This window comes from Ovis aries, chromosome 15 (assembly GCF_016772045.2).
Source record: "Ovis aries strain OAR_USU_Benz2616 breed Rambouillet chromosome 15, ARS-UI_Ramb_v3.0, whole genome shotgun sequence".
In the NCBI taxonomy this organism is placed as follows: domain Eukaryota; kingdom Metazoa; phylum Chordata; class Mammalia; order Artiodactyla; family Bovidae; genus Ovis; species Ovis aries.
In genome coordinates this window covers 24,182,090-24,199,999 of record NC_056068.1, presented here as the reverse complement: position 1 = coordinate 24,199,999, position 17,910 = coordinate 24,182,090, and the positions used below count along the sequence as shown (strand labels likewise).

Sequence of the window (17,910 nt, the reverse complement as noted above, 5' to 3'; positions counted from 1 at the left end):
ATTCTGATAGAGATTGCTAGAACAGAACCTCATGCTGAAGACTCAAGATTGGAATCCATCTGCTGATAGCAGGCAAGCCTTTTTATTTCATAATATATGACTTAGCTTTCAAAGTGTGCTTAAGTACATTGCCTCATTGTCATCCTCAAAATTCTGTGATATGGGCAGAATAAATATACGCAGTTCTGATGTCAAACAGGGTAGGCTGAAGCTCGGAGAGGTCATTCTCAAGGTCCCCTGGCTAGGTAGTGATGGAGCCAGGAGCAAAGTCAGGTGCTTTCTCCAAGACAGGTGGAAAGGATGGAGACCCCATAGTGGGGACTTACTGCAAACCTTTGCCTCCTCTAATAACCAAGGAAGTGAAGAGAGATTTAGGGATCAATTCAGAGGCTAACTGAGCAGGTCAAGGCAGAGGAGGCCAGGAATAGGAAGTAGGAATCGAGGAGAGAAACAGGTGGAGGTTTGCATGGACACTTCCTGTTCACAAACTTCTTCTGCTCCTCATTTCATTAACAGCAGCAGTGGAATTTCATGGACAATTGGCGTTGAGCACTAACTGGGAGGTAATGAGAGAGGGAGGAGGCAGGTAAAGGCTGTTTGAATTTAAATTCTCTTTCTTCTGGGGGATGGGGGGCAGATTTTTTTTTAAGGCAATTTCAGTGCTGGAAAAAGTTGCAAGCAAACAGGAGTCCTCTGTAAGCAGTGTTGGGAGTGATGCCTGTCTCTCAGTCCCTCTGTGTTCTACCCACCAGCTCCTAGTGGCTGTTCTGAGTGAGGGATGCCGAGGGCCTGGGTGTCTGACCCTTGGCAGATTCAGTCCCTCAGACTTGCGGAAACAAACTAGAAATCTGTCCTCCATCAGTGGTGAGCTAGAATGTGTATCTCTGCCATAGTTACGGCAGAATTACCATGAAAAAAAAAATACTATGGACCTGGGCCAAGATGGGAATGAGTTAGAAATAGAAAAGATTTCTGTTCTAGGAGTGTGTGATTGATCTGACAAGTGATGCATGCACACACACACACACACGCGCACACACACACACACTAGGCCATGAAATATCCAAGGAGAGGAGGATGAGATTAGGTACATCTAAAGTTAGAGGAGAGGGGACAGAGTCATGGGGCAATCAGGTGGGAAGGGTGGGAGAAGGAGGCTGGAGTTTGAGCAGCATCTTCACACAGGGACATACAGATGGATGAAACAGAAGACTAGAAGTACAGGCTTGGGTGGCAGTAAACCCTTTCCTGAGGAGGCTGGCAGGCAGGCTGGCTTGGCTAGATTGACGACTGTAATAAAAAACAACAAGAGGGACTGGCTGTCCGGTGATTAAGACTCCATGCATCCACTGCAGGGGGGCATGTGTTTGATCCCTAGTTGGGGAACAAAGATCCCACGTGCCATGTGATGTGGCCAAAAAATAATAAAAATTATTAAAAAAAAAAAAAAAGGCAATGAGAAACGAAGAAAGTCAAACATTGTGGAAGGCTTGAGTTCTAATCTTAGTGTTCAGGTTATGAGGTCATAGGAAATGGCATAAGATCGGTTCATCAATCCAGAATTGACTACTGAGGAGACTGAACCAGAAATTGGTTAGTTACCCAAGTGCAAGGTGATCAGGGCTCGTCTATCTAGACAAGAGGCTGTGGGCACAGATGGGAAGCTAAGGGGCCATCAAGACTCTGATGGCTAATTTTAAGTGTCACCTTACCTGGCCAACTGATATTTGTTCAAAGCTTATTCTTAATGTTTGTTTGAAGGTGTATCTTAGATGTTTAAAGTCTTAAACCAGTAGACTTGGAGTAAAACAGATTAACCATCTGAATGTGGGTGGGCATCATCCAGTCACTTGAAAGCCTTATAGAAAAAGACCAACCTCCCCAGAAGCAGAGAGAATCCTGCTAGAAGACCAGCTTGGGACTCCAACTGCAATTCTTGCTTGGGTCTCTAGCCTGCCAGAATACCTGCTGGATTATGGACCTGGCAAGTCTCCACAGTCAAGTGAGGGTTATGGGCTGAACTGTGTCTCACTCAGATCCATGTGTTGAAGTCCTAATTCCCAGCACCTCACAAATGGGTGTGCATATAGAAAAAAGGGGCTTTTAAAGTAGTTAGGATTAAGTGAGTTCCTTAGGGTGGGCCACTCCAATATGACTGGTGTCCTTAGAAGAAGAGGAAGCTTGGACACATTTGTGCACACACAGGAAGAAAGACCAGATGGGAACCCAGGGAGAAGGCAGCCACCTACAAGCCCAGGAAGAGGCCTCAGAAGACACTAAGCCTGTCAACACCTCGACCTTGGACTTCTAGCCTCCAGAAGTGTGAGAAAATCCATCTGTTTAAGCTCCCACGGGTCTGTGGTATTTTGCTATGACAGTTAGAGCAGGCTAATGCAAGGATAGTGGATTATAAACTTCCTGAAACTCCCAAGGGCCATGCATTAAGCTTGTCCCCCCAGCTCAGCGCCTCACGCATAGTGTGTGTTTATGAGATGTGCTAGGTCTGGATCCCTTCCAATAGGAACGCACAGGGGAGATGGGCTCCCCTGGGATGGTGGGAACCAGAGCTCTGGGAGACAGACATGGCTCCAGGATACAGAACTTTGTGTTCTGGTTGGAACAAGGTTCTTCAGAAAGCAAGTCAAGTGAAGAATGATCTGAAATGGACTTATTCTGTATTCTCTGGTATGCCTAACATAATGCCTGGGGCTTCGTGGCCACTCAATACAAGTTTCGCTGAATGACTAACTGAATAAGTAACCACGACAGGACTGGAGATGGAGTGCATTCTTAACACCTTTTAAAAACCAGTTTAAACATACACGTATGTTTGCATGTGCTTAGAAATTTTTTGAAAGAGGCTGCTAATGGTGGTCCCTTCTGGGGAGTGAACTGGGTAAGAAGCCAGGCTTACTTTTCCCTGGATACGTCACACTGTTTATGCATTTTCATCATGAGCGTATTACTCCTGGGTCATTCAATAGCTCATTAGATGTGTGTTCTGGGGGCTGGAGAGCTTTTTAACTCACCGTTCCTCTCCTTCCAATATTCCCCGAAAAACTGTTCAGCCTTCCCCAAGTGCCAGGAGAGCCCATGGATGGACACTAGCAACCCTGGGTCTTCCTAGCCACTCCACGACACCCAGAGGGAGCTCAGGGTGACGGCATAGAGCCCCAGCAGAACAAGGTAGCTATGGAAGAGCAGGCGGTCAAAGCGCTGCAGGAGGGCCAGCCACCCAAGCTCCTGTCGGTCCACCTGCTCCTGGGTTTGGAAGTAGCTGCCGATGGATCGAAGCTGGGACCAGACTTCCATCAGGGTCCCTGATGGGGCCTGGTACTCTTGACAGACGGAGGACTCTGCGTGAGAGGAAGATACTGTAGGTGAGCCAGGAGACACCATAGCTCCCCCTGCCTTTCCACTGAAGCCAATGGCCTTATCCTTCAAGGAAGGTTGAGGGCAAGTGGCCAGTGGGCTGGAAGATTGGGGATTCTCTCCCTACCCACTGAGGGGAGGCAAGGCCGTGCTGAAGGAGCCCTGGAGAACACGGCAAGCAGGATGATGAGTCTAGGTTACATCCTTCTGGGAGATTTTTCTGAGGTAGCACAGCCCTTGTTGACTTAGAGCCTTAGGGCAGGAATGGTTCTTCTTTAAACTGAGGTATAATTGATATGTATCATCATATTAGTTTCAAGCATACAACATAATGATTCAATACTTGTATATATTGTGAGATGATCACCATGATAAGCCTAGGTAATACCCATCATCTCACACAGTTACAGATTTTTGTTCTTGCAATGAGAACTTTTGGACTATAGTGTCTTGTTGATTTTCAAGAATGCAGTAAAGTTAATGGGAAGTTGCTGTATAACAGGGAGCTCAACCTGGTGCTCTGTGACAACCTAGAGGAGTGGGATGGGGTGGGAGGTGGGAGGGAGGTTCGAGAGGGAGGGGGCATGTGTGTACTTATGGCTGATTCACATTGTTGTATGGCAGAAACCAACACAGCATTGTAAAGCAATTATTCTCCTTAAAAATAAATGATTTTAAAAAGCACAGTAAAAATAGGTACCACTTCATGCCTTTGCATGTCATCCTTGCCCAGGGGCCATACTCATCTTTGTATTACTCCCGTTCTAGTGTAAGTTCTGCCAAAGGGGGCACTGGGATGACCTGTACATTTCTGCACATTTGGCAACTAGAACCCAAATGTATACAAACTATTTGTGCACGTGTGTGTGTGTGCGTGTGTGTGCAGGCATTCTGCTATTCTGAGGTCGGTGGCTCCAAACTGGTAAATAAAACTAGCTAAGGGGACTGAGGGGCTGATCTCTAGGCTAACATGAGGCTTTCCATAGAGCCAGCAGAAGACTGTCTTGTCTCCACAGAGTTGATGTAAAATGCAGGGCAGAGGCTAAGAAGCAGATGTTTCCATTTTTTCACACAGTGATGCTTGGCCTACTGCTCCACCTGTGGGCACTGGGGCTGAGTGATCAAGTGAGACAAACAGGGACCTCAAGGCTTCTCACAAACCTGCTACCCCAGCAAGCTGGGCCCTGGGATCCATTCGAGGCTGGTCGGTTTCTGTGTCCCCTCGAAGACACAGGAGGGTCTGCTCCTGCTGGCTGCACTGCTCATCATAGAGGAATTTGACCAGCAGGATGGACTTGGATAAGCTGAGAACCAAGAAGGCCATGCAGACCGTGAAGAAGACCCCTGAGGGAAGGAGACAGTGGAGGTGGGGTTAGCAGGAGTCTCTGGGCCCCTTGCTTCCCTGTCTGAAAGGCAACATCAGATCTTGGACAGAAGTAATGCCAGACAGGCACCTGGACTCCCCGGTGGTCCAGTTGTTAAGAATCCACCTGCCAATGCAGGGGACATGGGTTCCATCCCTCGTCTGGGATGATCCTACATGCCCTGGGGCAACTAAGCTCAGCGAAGCAGCTACTGGACCCATCAGCCTAGAGCCTGCGCTCTGCAGCTAGGGAGTAGCCCCTGTTCCCCTCAACTAAAGAAAGCCTATGTGCAGCAATGAATGTCCAGCACAGTGAAAAATAAATGAATAATTTTTTTAAAGGCCTGGTGACCCCGGGGCTGCTCACCAATCAGAGGGGTGCTCCCTGCACTCCTTGGCACCTCGTCAGACATGTTGACCCTGAAGACGGTATAGCCCACCAGCACGCTGGTCTTGAACAGAATCCTGGCTTGGCAGGTGGGCGGGAGGTAGAAGCTGCCCAGGTCCACGAGCATCAGGAAGATGCTGGGGATCAGCAGGCTCACCACGTAGACCAGAGGGTGCCTGCGAATCACCACCTGGGCAGGGACAAGCAGTCTGTTGACAAGAGGATCCAAGCCAAGGGACTAGCCAAGAACACTGCCGTCCCAGCATTTTTACATAATATGAAAAGTCTACATAATTTATTTTTATTTTTTAAAAACTGATTTATTTAGCCGTGTCGGGTCTTAGCTGCAGCACATGTGATCTTTTTTACATCATGCGTGATCTTTCACTGTAGCACACAAAGTCTCTAGTTGTGGTGTATAGGGTCAGTATTTGCAGCCCACTGGTTCCAGAGAGCACAGGTTCAGTAGTTGAGGTGCATGTGGGATCTTAGTTCCTCCACCAGGGACTGAACCTGTGTCCCCTGCATTACAAGGCAGATTCTTGACCACTGGCCCATCAGGGGAGTCCCTCTATGTTGTTTGGAAACAGAAGGTTATTTTGTGGTTTAGAAAATAGCGGGGTGGGGTGATCCTTTAAGCTCTTTTGCATAACTAATATGGATAATATTATTCATAATTATAAGAAGAAGAAGTCACCATTCATTTAGCACCTGCTGTGTGCCAGGCACTGGACTAAGCGTTTCATATGATTTGTCTTCTTTAGTCCTCACTGCAACTCTGGGGGCTGAGTATTTTTTGGGGGGTGGGGGGGCTGAGTATTATAACCTCCATTTTAACCCAGAGACAGAGGATCCTAGAGACTAAATGGCTTGTCCAAATTCACATAGCTGGAGAGTGAGAAACTCTTTTCAAATCAGGTCTCACACCCAAAATCTTTCTTCTTAAACCACTTAGTTTGCAAAATATGACACTGGTTTTGGTTTAGTCTCTCTTCTTACTTGGAATTCACACACTTTAGTGCCTGTGTGTGTGTGTCAGGGACTGGCTAGGAGCAGATGGCACAGTGAAACTAGGAGGGCTGAGGCGGGCTTGACAAGAGGTGGGCGGGACATACAGCGATCACAGGAGGAGGGCAGGCCCCCAGGGACTGGGGCACTGGCTGAGCTGTTCCTACCTGTAGGCCTGAAGGGGCCCAGGGCCGGCAATGTGGTTGAACCTGAGGGGAGAGGAGGCTGGGGGGACCCGTGGCATCCTCTTAGGAGCCTGGCCCGCGGGTGGAGGCTCCTTGGAGCAGGGAGAAATGGAAAGATAAACTTGTCACTCGGTCTCCCCCTCCCTCCAACCTCCACTGCTCCCCCTGCCTGCTGCTCCCAAACTGGACCAGGGCTCCCATCTCTGCAGGCCACAGTCCAGCCTCCAAGAGCAAAAGTAGCTGTGAAGTGGGGCAACCGCAGAGATCCACCAGGGCCCACAGCATGGCTGGGCAGAGAGCTGGTCCGGTAGCCGGGATTTTTATTTTTTAATTAATTAATTAATTTCTTGACTGTGCTGGGTTTTCGTTGCTGCCCACAGGCTTTCTGTAGTTGCGGCGAGCGTGGGCTCCTCTCCAGTCGCGCTGTGCGGGCTTCTCGTTGCAGAGCACAGGTTCTAGGGTGAGTGAGCTTCGTTAGTTGCAGCCTGCGGGCTCTAGAGCGCAGGCTCAGTGGTTGTGGTGCAGGGGCTCAGTTGCCCTGTGGCATGTGGGATCTTCCTAGGCAAGGAAACAAGCCTGTGTCCCCTGCATGGGCAGGTGGATTCTTAACCACTGGGCCGTGAGAGAAGTCTTATAGCTGAGAATTTAAGTCTCATAACATTACAGTGAGAGCCACTGGCATTTTGTTATACCCAGCTTCTCTGGGATGGTCATAGGACGTGTCTATAATGAACACAAAACCTATTCTCATCCTTCCTGGAGAGAAACAGGATATGACAGGGCTGCTGTCCCCATCAGACTGTGGACCCTTTGAGGGTGAGAATAGCAATTTTTAATCCCTCATGGGGGCAAAAATAATGCCTATTTTATGACAGAGGATGGGATGGTTGGATGGCATCATCGACTCGATGGACATGGGTTTGAGCGAGCTCTGGGAGTTGGTGATGGACAGGGAAGACTGGCGTGCTGCAGTCCATGGGGTCACAAAGAGTCGGACATGACGGAGCGGCTGTACTGAACTGATCAGTAGCTCAGTGGTAAAGAATCACCTGCCCATGCAGGAAACGTGGGTTTGATCCTGGATTTGGGAAGATCCCCTAAAGGAAATGGCAACCCAGTCCAGTATTCTTGGCTGGAGAACCCAATGGACAGAGGAGCCTGGCGGGCTATAGTCCATGGGGTCAGAGAGAGTTGGACATGACTCCGGAACTACACACACACACACACACACACACACACATTCAATAAATGTTCACTAAACAAATGAATATTCTGGGCCCTGTGCTGCTAGATATGAAAAAAAAAAAAAAGTTTGAAACCTCCCATTTCTCTGATTCACCAAACAACTGAATGATTTCTGCATGTCAGAAAGTGTGCTAGACCCTTTTTCACATGGAATGTGAGTTATTTAATACTCAGTGTGAGTTTGTTGGCAGGTAGTACGGCATCCTACTCTATAGATTTCTGAAAATAAGGTTCAGCCCCGTAAGTAAGCTGAGTAAGTGGGATGTGCCCATGCACCTTCTGGTTCCAAGCTCTGCGCTCTTTCCCAGACAGCCTCCTCTCAGTTTGATCAGACCTCTAAGCTGAATTCAGGGTCTTCTCTCTCACCTTGGCCTCCCTGCCTGGAAAAGAATTACTTCTAGACGGAGTAGAAGGTGGTGGGGGAGGAGCCTGGCTGGGTGAGATGAGATGTCACCTTGCTGGTGGGAGTCAGGGCTCCTCAGCCTTTGGGTCCGGAAGCATATCCTGACTCAGTGGAGCTCAGTAGACCAGGGCCATTTGGCCAATTGTAGTCTGACTGTGGTCTTCCGCATTAAACGTAATTGCCTGCAAACATCTAAACCAGAGTGACACTCACTGTTTTGCCATCATTTGGTTGAAATACATCTTTACCAAAGTGCAGTCAACAAGAAAAACCATGAACTGTCAAAACCCTGCATCTCTTTCCTTGCTTTGTCGTGCTGTGACAGGCGTGGCCGCGGTAGGTGGGGTGGGGAGAAGGGAGTTCAGGGCCAGAGTCCACATGAGGTCTTGTGTTGTGGGCCCCACCTGGGCTGTGGGATGGGGGGCGACCAAGTCTGCTGTCTCTGGAGGGTAGAAGCAAGAAGACCCCCTGAGACTTCACGGTGGACGTTACATAAAGGAGATGAAGAGAATAAGAATGCTACCCAAAAGAAAAGCACAAGCAGGCATGTTTGGTTAAGCAGAGAGAGCCCAGACTTAGAGTCAAAGAACAGCAGAGGCCCTGAGCCCCTCCGTTCCATGTGCCGGTTTAAGGGACTCTGGATGGCATCAAACCTCTCCAAGCCTTGATTTTCTCCCTGTTTTTAAAAAACAGTTTACTTTTGCCTCGCCAAGCATCTTGGGTACAATTGAGATCAGCTGCTGTACTCTTTAAATAAAGTTCCCACGTAAATAGCACATGCTGAGACGATTCCTCTCCACCCAGAGGCTGATGCTGAGAGTGAATAGAAATCTGGGTCAGAACCAAAGAGGAGCAGTGTGGCTCCTTAGGGTCCCTGGTTCCCAAGAAAGTGCAATTTCACCGAACCTCAATGGCAAGCCACTCCGGTGTTCTTGCCTGGAGAATCCCAGGGATGGGAGAGCCTGGTGGGCTGCCGTCTCTGGGGTCGCACAGAGTCGGACACAACTGATGTGACTTAGCAGCAGCAGCAGCAGCGTGTTCCGCAAGGTGTCAGGGAAGAGGCATGGCAAGAACTGAGAGGCTGGGAGGCAGGCTGGCTTCATGCAGTCATAGGGAGTCCTGCACTTAGAAGGGCCCCATGCTTGGCTTGGTGTAATTTTGATGTTCTAATAATTTTTAAGCAAGGAACCCTGCATTTCCACTTTGCATGAAGCCCCACAAATTTATGTAGTCAGTCTCAATGTGAGGATATTCCTCACTGGATATCGAAAGTAGCTGAAAGAAGAAAGGAAACAGGTAGGTACAAGGGTAGACAATTAGCTTGGGCTGTGAGATAAAGCAGAAAGTTCTCCAACTCAAAAAATTGTATAAGTTATAAGCTGACATAAAATCGTAAACTTAGGCCTTCCAAAACCACTTCATCCATTCTTCTGCCTTTTAGCAAGGATGAGCCAGTTCTTAAGATGGATCAAACAGTACCTGTAGTTTTGCTTTCCTTCAAGAACAAAGGACCCACCTTTTTCTTTAGGATGATTTGGGGGCAATACTACCTATGGACTAGTCTACTTTTCTCTACAAGCCCAGTGCAGCCTAAAGAAACTCTAATTTTATCCCACAGTTTTGAGAAATGTTTTGTTCCCATGATCTCATTTGATCCTCAAAGCCCTTTATGCTCATGTTCAAGAAACATGAATTGAGCATGAACAGAGGTCAGGCACAATCCTAAATATTAGAGTTAGAACTGCTGACAGGACAGGTCCCCGCTCGTGCCCCTGACTCCTGACCCCATGTCTTATGGGATCAGGAACCAGATTCTGACAGTTAGATGTTTCACAGGCCTGCAGACGGAAGTTTGCCCCAGAATGGACCATACCCAGAGTCTATGCTTGATTTGATGATAACATTTGGGACTTTCTGAGTTTATATTTAGATGATATTTTCATCTTAGAGGGCTTCCCTGGTGGGTCAGACTGTAAAGAATCTGCCTGCAATGCAGGAGACCCAGGCTTGATCCTTGGATCAGGAAGATCCCCAGGAGGAGGGAATGGCTACCCACTCTAGCATTCATGCCTGGAAAATCCCATAAACAGAGGAGCCTAGCAGGCTGCACTCCATGGGGTCACAAAGAGTCAGACATAACTGAGTGACTAACACTTCACTACTTTTTGGTCTTAGAATCAGTACTGAAATGGGTTAAGATATTTGGGATGTTGGGATAGGGTGGCTATATTCTGCATGTGGGACAGATATGAATTTGGGGGAGTCAAAAGGTGGCAGACTCTATTGGGTTGAATGCTGTTGTTTATCACCAGTTCTGTCCAGCTGTTTTGTGACCCCCATGGACTACAGCCTGCCAGGTTCCTCTGTCCATGGGATTTTCCAGGCAAGAATATTGGAATGGGTTGCCATTTCCTTCTCAAGGGGATCTTTCCAACCCAGGCATGGAACCTGTGTCTCCTGCACTGGCAAGTTGATTCTTTGCCACTGAGCCTCCTCAGAAGCTCCACTGGGTTGAATAATGCTCCCCAAAATTCATGTCCTTCCAGAAGCTCAGAATACAGCCTTATTTGGAAATGAGATCATTGCAAATGAAATTAGTTAAGATGAGGTCTTACAGAATAGAGTGAGCCCTTAAGCCAATATGCCTGGTGTCCCTGTAAGAAGAGAAGAGACATACAAAGGATAATACCTTTGTAAGCATGTGAAGATGGAGGCAGGCATTGGAATGACGCATCCTACAAGCCCAGGGAAGCCAAGATTGTTAGCAACCACCAAAAGTTAAAGGAGAAGCAAGAAGCAGACTGTCCCTCAGAGTGCCCAGAAGGAACCAACCCTGCCTACATTTTGCTTACAGGCTTCTGACCTCCAGAACTACGAGAGAAGAAAGTTCTATTGTCTTAAAGTGGTACTTTGTTATGGCAACCTGAAGAAACTAATCAGGTGGGGACTTCCCTGGTGGCCCAGTGGTTAAGAGGCCAGGCTCCCAATGCAGGGGGCCCAGGTTCGATCCCTGGTCAGGAAACTAGATCTGGCATGCTGTAACTAAAGGATCCTGCCTGCTGCAACTAAGATCTGGTGCAGCCAAATAAATAAAATAAATAAATAATTTTTTAAAAAAATGGGTACAGGCGACTTGGCCAGTAACACACAGTGGGAAAATGTCACAAAATGGACTGGAACATACTGCTTCTCTTTAGCTGTGTGTCAGTCAAGTCCTGGTTCCACCAGTCACCTGTTATCCTTGGTAAATTGCTTAAGTTCTCTGCACCCCAATTCAACCACTTGTAAAAATGTGGATATGTGGAGTCCTCATCTTGTAGAGATGTAAGGATTAAACACAGAAACTTTTAAAATGGTGCCTAATACAGACTCAGTGCTTGGTTTTTGTGGTCGCTGTTATCATGCCTCCTTGGGCAGATTTTGAGGCCCATGATAGGAACCTAGAGTCTTGTTTTATTCATGCTGGTGTCCTTGGTGCTTAGCAATGAGCTTGGCACAGGATAAGAACTCAAAAGAGGTGTGTCGAGTTGTATTAGAGTCTGCTAATAATGGTTCTTTTAGTTCCAATGGGTAAGAGAGTGGAGTGAGCCCAAAGTGGGGCTCCCCTCTTGAAGTCTGTCTTCTGGGGGCCACTTCTCTGCAGCTCATGTCAGAGGCAGTGACCCCCATATGCCAGCGGAATGGTACATCACCAGCTCGGCAAGACACTGCTCTCTGCAGAACTGCCCCTACCTAGAGCCCATCATTTCTAATGGACTAAAGGAGCTGGTGCCTTTAAATTCCACAGAAAGGGAAGAAAAAGCACTTTAGTTTCAGTCCGTGTTCTCCATTAGACACCCTTCAGGTGTTAGCAATATTATGCCACAATTTCATTATCCATTAAAGCCAGGTAATAATAAGTACACAAAGGTATTTGGAGCCTATTGATGTTAATGAAAGAGATCAATCTAATTCAGAATGTGTGTGTGGAGAGCTCCTTGGAGATGGAATAGGCCCCAAGGTTAGCCTCTAATTGCCTCCTTGATGATAGACCCCACCAGTACTCAATTTTGCATGACCGTCTTTATGACATAGTTGGAATTTTGACGCCCAGACTCACGCTTCATACAGAAGCCCATTTCCCTCCTCTCCCAAGCCCCTCCCAACATTCCCAATTCAGAAAGAACGGGAAAGTTGCTGCCATTTAAGTAAGATCCTTGTGCAAGGGTGAGAGCTTCTTGGATCTAGACCATGGGTTGAGTTGGTTTAGCAGAAAGTCCTGATTCACCCTGGAGGGTTTCTAGGGGTCCAAATTCTCTCTTTCTCTCTTTGTCTCTCTGGAGTGACCTGTAGAGCTTGGAAGGATCTTCTATCAAGTTTATGACCTTCATTCAATCGATATCTCAACAAAATTAATCTACTCTAATCTAGAAAGGAAAATTACATCTGAAAAATAGGATATATGAGGCATATTCCTTCCACAAATGCCCCTCTTCATTTTTCTAGGAGTCTCCTATAGGTCTCCCAATTCCTGCTCACATGAGCATATCCGGGAGCGGATATCTGGGGTCAGGGCTCACTATAGTTCCCACAACTGTCTGCCAGTTTGCATCCAATGCATGCATGCTAAGTCACTTCAGTTGTGTCCAACTCTTTGCAACCCCATGAACTGTAGCTTGCAGACTCCTATGTCCAAGGATACTGGAGTGTGTTGCCATGCCCTCCTCCAGGGGATCTTCCTGACTCAGGGATCAAACTGGGCTCTCTTATGTCTTGTGCCTTGGCAGACGGCTTCTTTACCACTAGCACCACTTGGGAAGCCCTTGCATCCAACAAGAGTTCTCAAGTATCGTTTCTACCTCCCCATACTTCTACCATCATTCTTTAGAAAACAGAAAAGAAACAAAACAGTGCCAGACACGGGCTTCCCCGGTGGCTCAGTGGTAAAGAATCCGCCTGCCAATGCAGGAGACACAGGTTTGATCCCCAGTCTGGGAAGATCCCACGTGCCCCAGAGTAACCAAGCCCATTCACCACAACTATTGGAGCTGTGCTCTAGAGCCGGTGAACTGCAACTTCGGAAGCCCGAGCACTCTGGAGCCTGAGCTCCACAAGAGAAGCCCCAGCAATGAGAAGCCTGAGCGCACACCAACCAGAGAGTGGCAGCCATGCAGCAGCGAAGACTCAGCACAGCCGTGAATAAATAGATAAAATAACTTAAAAAAAGGCACTGCCGTACAGAAATTGAATGCTCATCCTGTTTCTGGGAACCAGCGTCTCCAACAGTGTACTGAAGGAAGCCTCCCCTCCCGTGGCCGCTGGCTCGGGCACCAGGCTGCACACAGCGTCTGTGCCTCTGCTCTGGGCTCCCTGTGGAATGCAGCCTGACTCCAAGGTGTCAGCGGTGCTCTCTGATCAACAATACACATCCTGGAGCCACAGACAGATGGCGCGTTAGCAGGAACCAGCGGGCACCCGAAGCATTTGATTCAGTGTCAGCAGCAGCGTGTACATCAGGGCCAGGCGGAACATGCATTTAGATCTTTGTTCCTCCTTCTGCCGTCACCCTGCTTATTTAACTTCTATGCAGAGGACATCATGAGAAACACTGGGCTGGAAGAAGCACAAGCTGGAATCAAGATTGCCGGGAGAAATAGCAATAACCTCAGATATGCAGATGACACCACCCTTACGGCAGAAAGTGAAGAGGAACTCGAAAGCCTCTTGATGAAAGTGAAAGAGGAGAGTGAAAAAGTTGGCTTAAAGCTCAACATTCAGAAAACGAAGATCATGGCATCTGGTCCCATCCCTTCATGGCAAATAGATGGGGAAACAGTGGAAACAGTGTCAGACTTTATTTTGGGGGGCTCCAAAATCACTGCAGATGGTGACTGCAGCCCTGAAATTAAAAGACGCTTACTCCTTGGAAAGAAAGTTATGACCAACCTAGATAGCATATTGAAAAGCAGAGACGTTACTTTGCCAACAAAGGTCCCTCTAGTCAAGGCTATGATTTTTCCAGTGGTCATGTATGGATGTGAGAGTTGGACTGTGAAGAAGGCTGAGCACCGAAGAATTGATGCTTTTGAACTGTGGTGTTGGAGAAGACTCTTGAGGGTCCCTTGGACTGCAAGGAGATCCAACCAGTCCATTCTGAAGGAGATCAGCCCTGGGATTTCTTTGGAGGGAATGATGCTGAAGCTGAAACTCCAGTACTTTGGCCACCTGATGCGAAGAGTTGACTCATTGGAAAAGACTGATGCTGGGAGGGATTGGGGGCAGGAGGAGAAGGAGAAGACAGAGGATGAGATGGCTGGATGGCATCACTGACTCGATGGACGTGAGTTTGAGTGAACTCCGGGAGATGGTGATGAACAGGGAGGCGTGGCGTGCTGCGATTCATGGGGTCGGAAAGAGTCGGACACGAATGAGCGACTGAACTGAACTGAACTGAACTCTACTGTATCTGTCCCCAGCCCCGTGCTGGGCAGCCAGGATGGAGACACAGCAGGTGATTAGATTAAGAGGAAGCTGGCCTTTTGCTGTCAGGACTCTGGCGGGTCCAATGTGGGCAGGAAACTGGGCTCTGAATTTCACATCATTGCCTAACGGTTGTTGAAGGAGACCAAGGTGATTTGACTACTCAGTTCAGGGCTGGATATCTGGCATGGAGCAACGAAGAGAACACTAGCCATCACTATGCACGTAGCGGGAACAGGGGAGTCATAGAGGCTGGGAGAGGTCAAGAGGGCGAAGTACTGACCTGGAGAGTCACTCAGTCTACTTTGTCTTCCAGAGTTGCACAACTGTTCCTGAGTTCGGCTCCCTGCCTCACTAAGCACGATCGGCGACTCTTCTCAGGATTCTGCTCCCGAGGGCCAGGGTGGAAGGCAACCCCCCACCCACCCAAACAACCCACTGTAGCCCGCACGGCAACAGAACCCTGGGAAAAGCTCCCAGAGCAAGAAATCGGTTCACTGCCCTCTCTGGCTGCCCTCTGCGGAAACACTGAATGGAGAAGCAGCATGGCGGGGAAGATAGCAAAGAAACGCGGACCTGTTCCCTGTGATTCAGGGAAGCCTCTCCTCTCTTTAACAATATTTTATGCCTGTGCTCATCATATTTAAAATGGAGCTAGGACACAGAAAAACTTGACCGCCATTGAGAAGACGATATTTAGGGTAGAGGGTGACATGTAACTACACATAGCGGCTGCGCTATGGAGAGATGGGGAGCGAGTGTGTGCACACGCACTCCCACACTCCGGCTTGCCTGCCCCTTCTCCCGTCTTTGTCTCTTCCGTGCAGTGTAGGTAATGGTGTGTGCAGCCTTCTCCGGAGTGCTTGGTAGGTGACTGTGTTCCACCTTGCACGTGCTACTCCCTCACATTTCCCTTTAATGCTCTCCATTATTCGGGCTGCATTAATAATGTTTGCAGGCTGATATCTTTAAAATTAATGAGGTGTTTACTCTGAGCCAAGAAACTCATTGAAATTAAAAAAGCTTTCTTTTCCACCGCCCCCCCTCCCTTTCCCTCGGTAAAAAAGTGGACAAACAAGCCACAATGTAAGCTTTGCTAAAAAACCAAGTAGAAGAGGCAAGGACTCAAGCCCTACCGCAAGCAAGGTGTGAATTGGGGTTAGCTGGTGCCCAGCATTATACATCAGTCAGGTTCAAATCACAGCTGTATTTAAGAGGCCTTGTTTTAACAAGTGCTTTACTAGAAAACTGCATACCACACCTTCTAACCAATGGAGGGTTTCTGTGCCCTCAATAATTGCTTATTTCACCACCACCATCCTCCTTAGCAGGTAATTATCCATTGTAACCATAGCACCTTAGTGTAGTCTAATTTTTTCCTTCTTATTCAAAAGGTTTGTTTCTAGGAGAATTCAGCTGTACTTAATCCTGACCTGTCTGTAGCCTCTAGCTTTCAGTCAGATTACCTGGTCTGAAGGACCCTCCCACCCCCCAGCTACCACCATCACTAGCTGACTTTGTGCAGAAAAACAGGGTTGAACACTAATGACAAGTCTACTGGCTGCAGAAACTTGCTGCAGACCACATGTCAGGATGGTTTGTCAGGAGGGAAGGAGGAACGGTGCCCCTGGACTGCAAAGCAGCAGGCTTTACTGTCCTGCTCCCACTGCCCCCTCCAGGCAACAGTGGACACATTTCCCCAGGAACAATGCAGCCACAAGCATTCCTGGTGGCGCATCTGAGAAGCCTGGGTTCTTATCAGGTCTGTGCTGAGCAGTTGTACTTCTCAGATCTGGAAACCACCAGCAGTCTCTGAGGATCCTGCTGGTGACAGGTTAGCTAATCCCTCAAGAAACTTAAGTTAATAATATGATAATTTTATGCATTTGCATCTGGAATAATTAATAATTTACTTAATGTCACACAGGACATTCATACTGAAGCGACGTTTTTCTCCTAATTTTGGTTGCTGTGTGTGGGTTTCTTCTTTCTTTCTTTTTGCTTCTCAGTAGCAATTAGAAGTGAGAATGTTATATGTGCTGAAAGGCGTGAGGACTCCTGCTGCAGTGGCTGGTTCGGGGCTCTGTGTCTGAAAACCATCCTCTTTATGTTCATGTATGTAACCGCTCCAGCAGGAGTCCAGGATCTAAGGCTGAACCTCTGGGCTCAGATGCAAATGGATGTCTGGAGCCATCCCAATCAGCTGTGCTTAGGTGATACGAATGAGAAGATGCAGGAGAGCAGAGATTGCCCAGCCTGATAGGGGAGGCGAAAGACTGCAGAGAAGTTAGGCAACAGGGACAGGAAGAGGGGTGGAACCTACATTGAACTGAATCTGTGCAAAATCTCCAGCGCTGTTCTGCAGGATGCGGTAGGTTGAGGACACAGAAAGAAGTTCCCACTCACTGTCATTCAAAAATGCCTTTTGGTCATGTGTAATGTCTTCTGTGCTTCTCAGGAAGGCCAGGTCTACATCTTCCACTGAAAATAACAGAAACAGTTGATTTCCCATAGAAACAGGCACCAAAGACAACCCACTTTTCTAATTCCCAATTAAAACCCTTCCTTTTAATTCTTGCTCCCATATGGACAGTCTTGCTGAGATGGGGTTCAATATACCATTTTGAATTAGGGGTAATGATGAGGAACAAAAACTTTCTGGTTGTGAAAAGAAAGCAGCTATGAACTGAGGGTTTGCACTCCATTGTCTGTAGAATGAGAATTCTGTAACGCTCTCAATGGCAATGGAGGCCTAATATTGTGTTTTCAAACCAACAGAAGCAAAGGGCCCTATCTCTGGGCGCAGTACTGTGGTTAGTCTGAATTGCACCAGGAGCCAAATAACGGCAAGATTTTAGATTTATAAAAAGCCAGTTATGTGCAAAAATAAAATCAATTGAGGGGCCACATAACATAATTTCACCTTTGTGTGCCCACCCAGCACAAGTGCGTTTGCCCACTAAGCAGACTACACTTCTCATGACTTACCTGTGTGCAGAATGCTACTGAAGGTTAGGCTGCAATTCTGGACATCAAATGGAAAAGCATATGTCTCCAAATTGCATGCAGAGACCACCTGGATGGGCTTGGAGTGTTTAATGGTCCCAGATGAGTTCACATAGACATAGGGAAGGTCAGGTGATCTTTCGATGTCCACACTGTGTGAGACAGAAGAGATCTTGTTGTTACAGAGTGAGCTTTCATCATTTTAATACGTAAACAGAACTGATTATGAGATGGTAGTGACCATATATCATCCCAGGCTAGCCCAGAAGTGCAAAGACTGAATCACATTGTCCATGAGACAGTCATCTGGCAAACGTCGGTTCAGTGATGACAGCCTCATGGGCCAACTCACTTGCTACTGTCAAAACACAGATATAATCCAAGGGCAACATCAAGCATTAGCAATCAAATCTTTATCTTAAAGGGCTTCCCAGGTGGTGCTATGGCAACACACTCCAGTATTCTTGCCTAGATAATCCCA

At 47.7% G+C, this 17,910-nt stretch overlaps 1 protein-coding gene and 1 non-coding gene across 3 annotated transcripts in view; both read right to left on the bottom strand.

Annotated features, from left to right (window-relative positions):
- Window positions 1-50: 50 nt before the first annotated feature.
- HTR3B (5-hydroxytryptamine receptor 3B) overlaps window positions 51-17,910 on the bottom strand; it is a 48,711-nt gene continuing 30,851 nt past the window's right edge. For both annotated transcript variants that reach the window (XM_060399304.1, XM_004016557.6), the window contains 5 exons: window positions 17,412-17,581; window positions 16,747-16,904; window positions 5,103-5,313; window positions 4,534-4,716; window positions 51-3,356 (listed from right to left, as the gene is read on the bottom strand). In XM_060399304.1, the coding sequence (XP_060255287.1) occupies window positions 3,124-3,356; window positions 4,534-4,716; window positions 5,103-5,313; window positions 16,747-16,904; window positions 17,412-17,581 (955 nt within the window). In that variant the 3' untranslated portion in view covers window positions 51-3,123. The remainder of the gene's footprint in view (window positions 3,357-4,533; window positions 4,717-5,102; window positions 5,314-16,746; window positions 16,905-17,411; window positions 17,582-17,910) is intronic.
- On the bottom strand, window positions 4,061-4,164 carry LOC114118620 (U6 spliceosomal RNA). Its single transcript, XR_003591858.2, has one exon. It is a non-coding gene; the product is annotated as a U6 spliceosomal RNA (small nuclear RNA).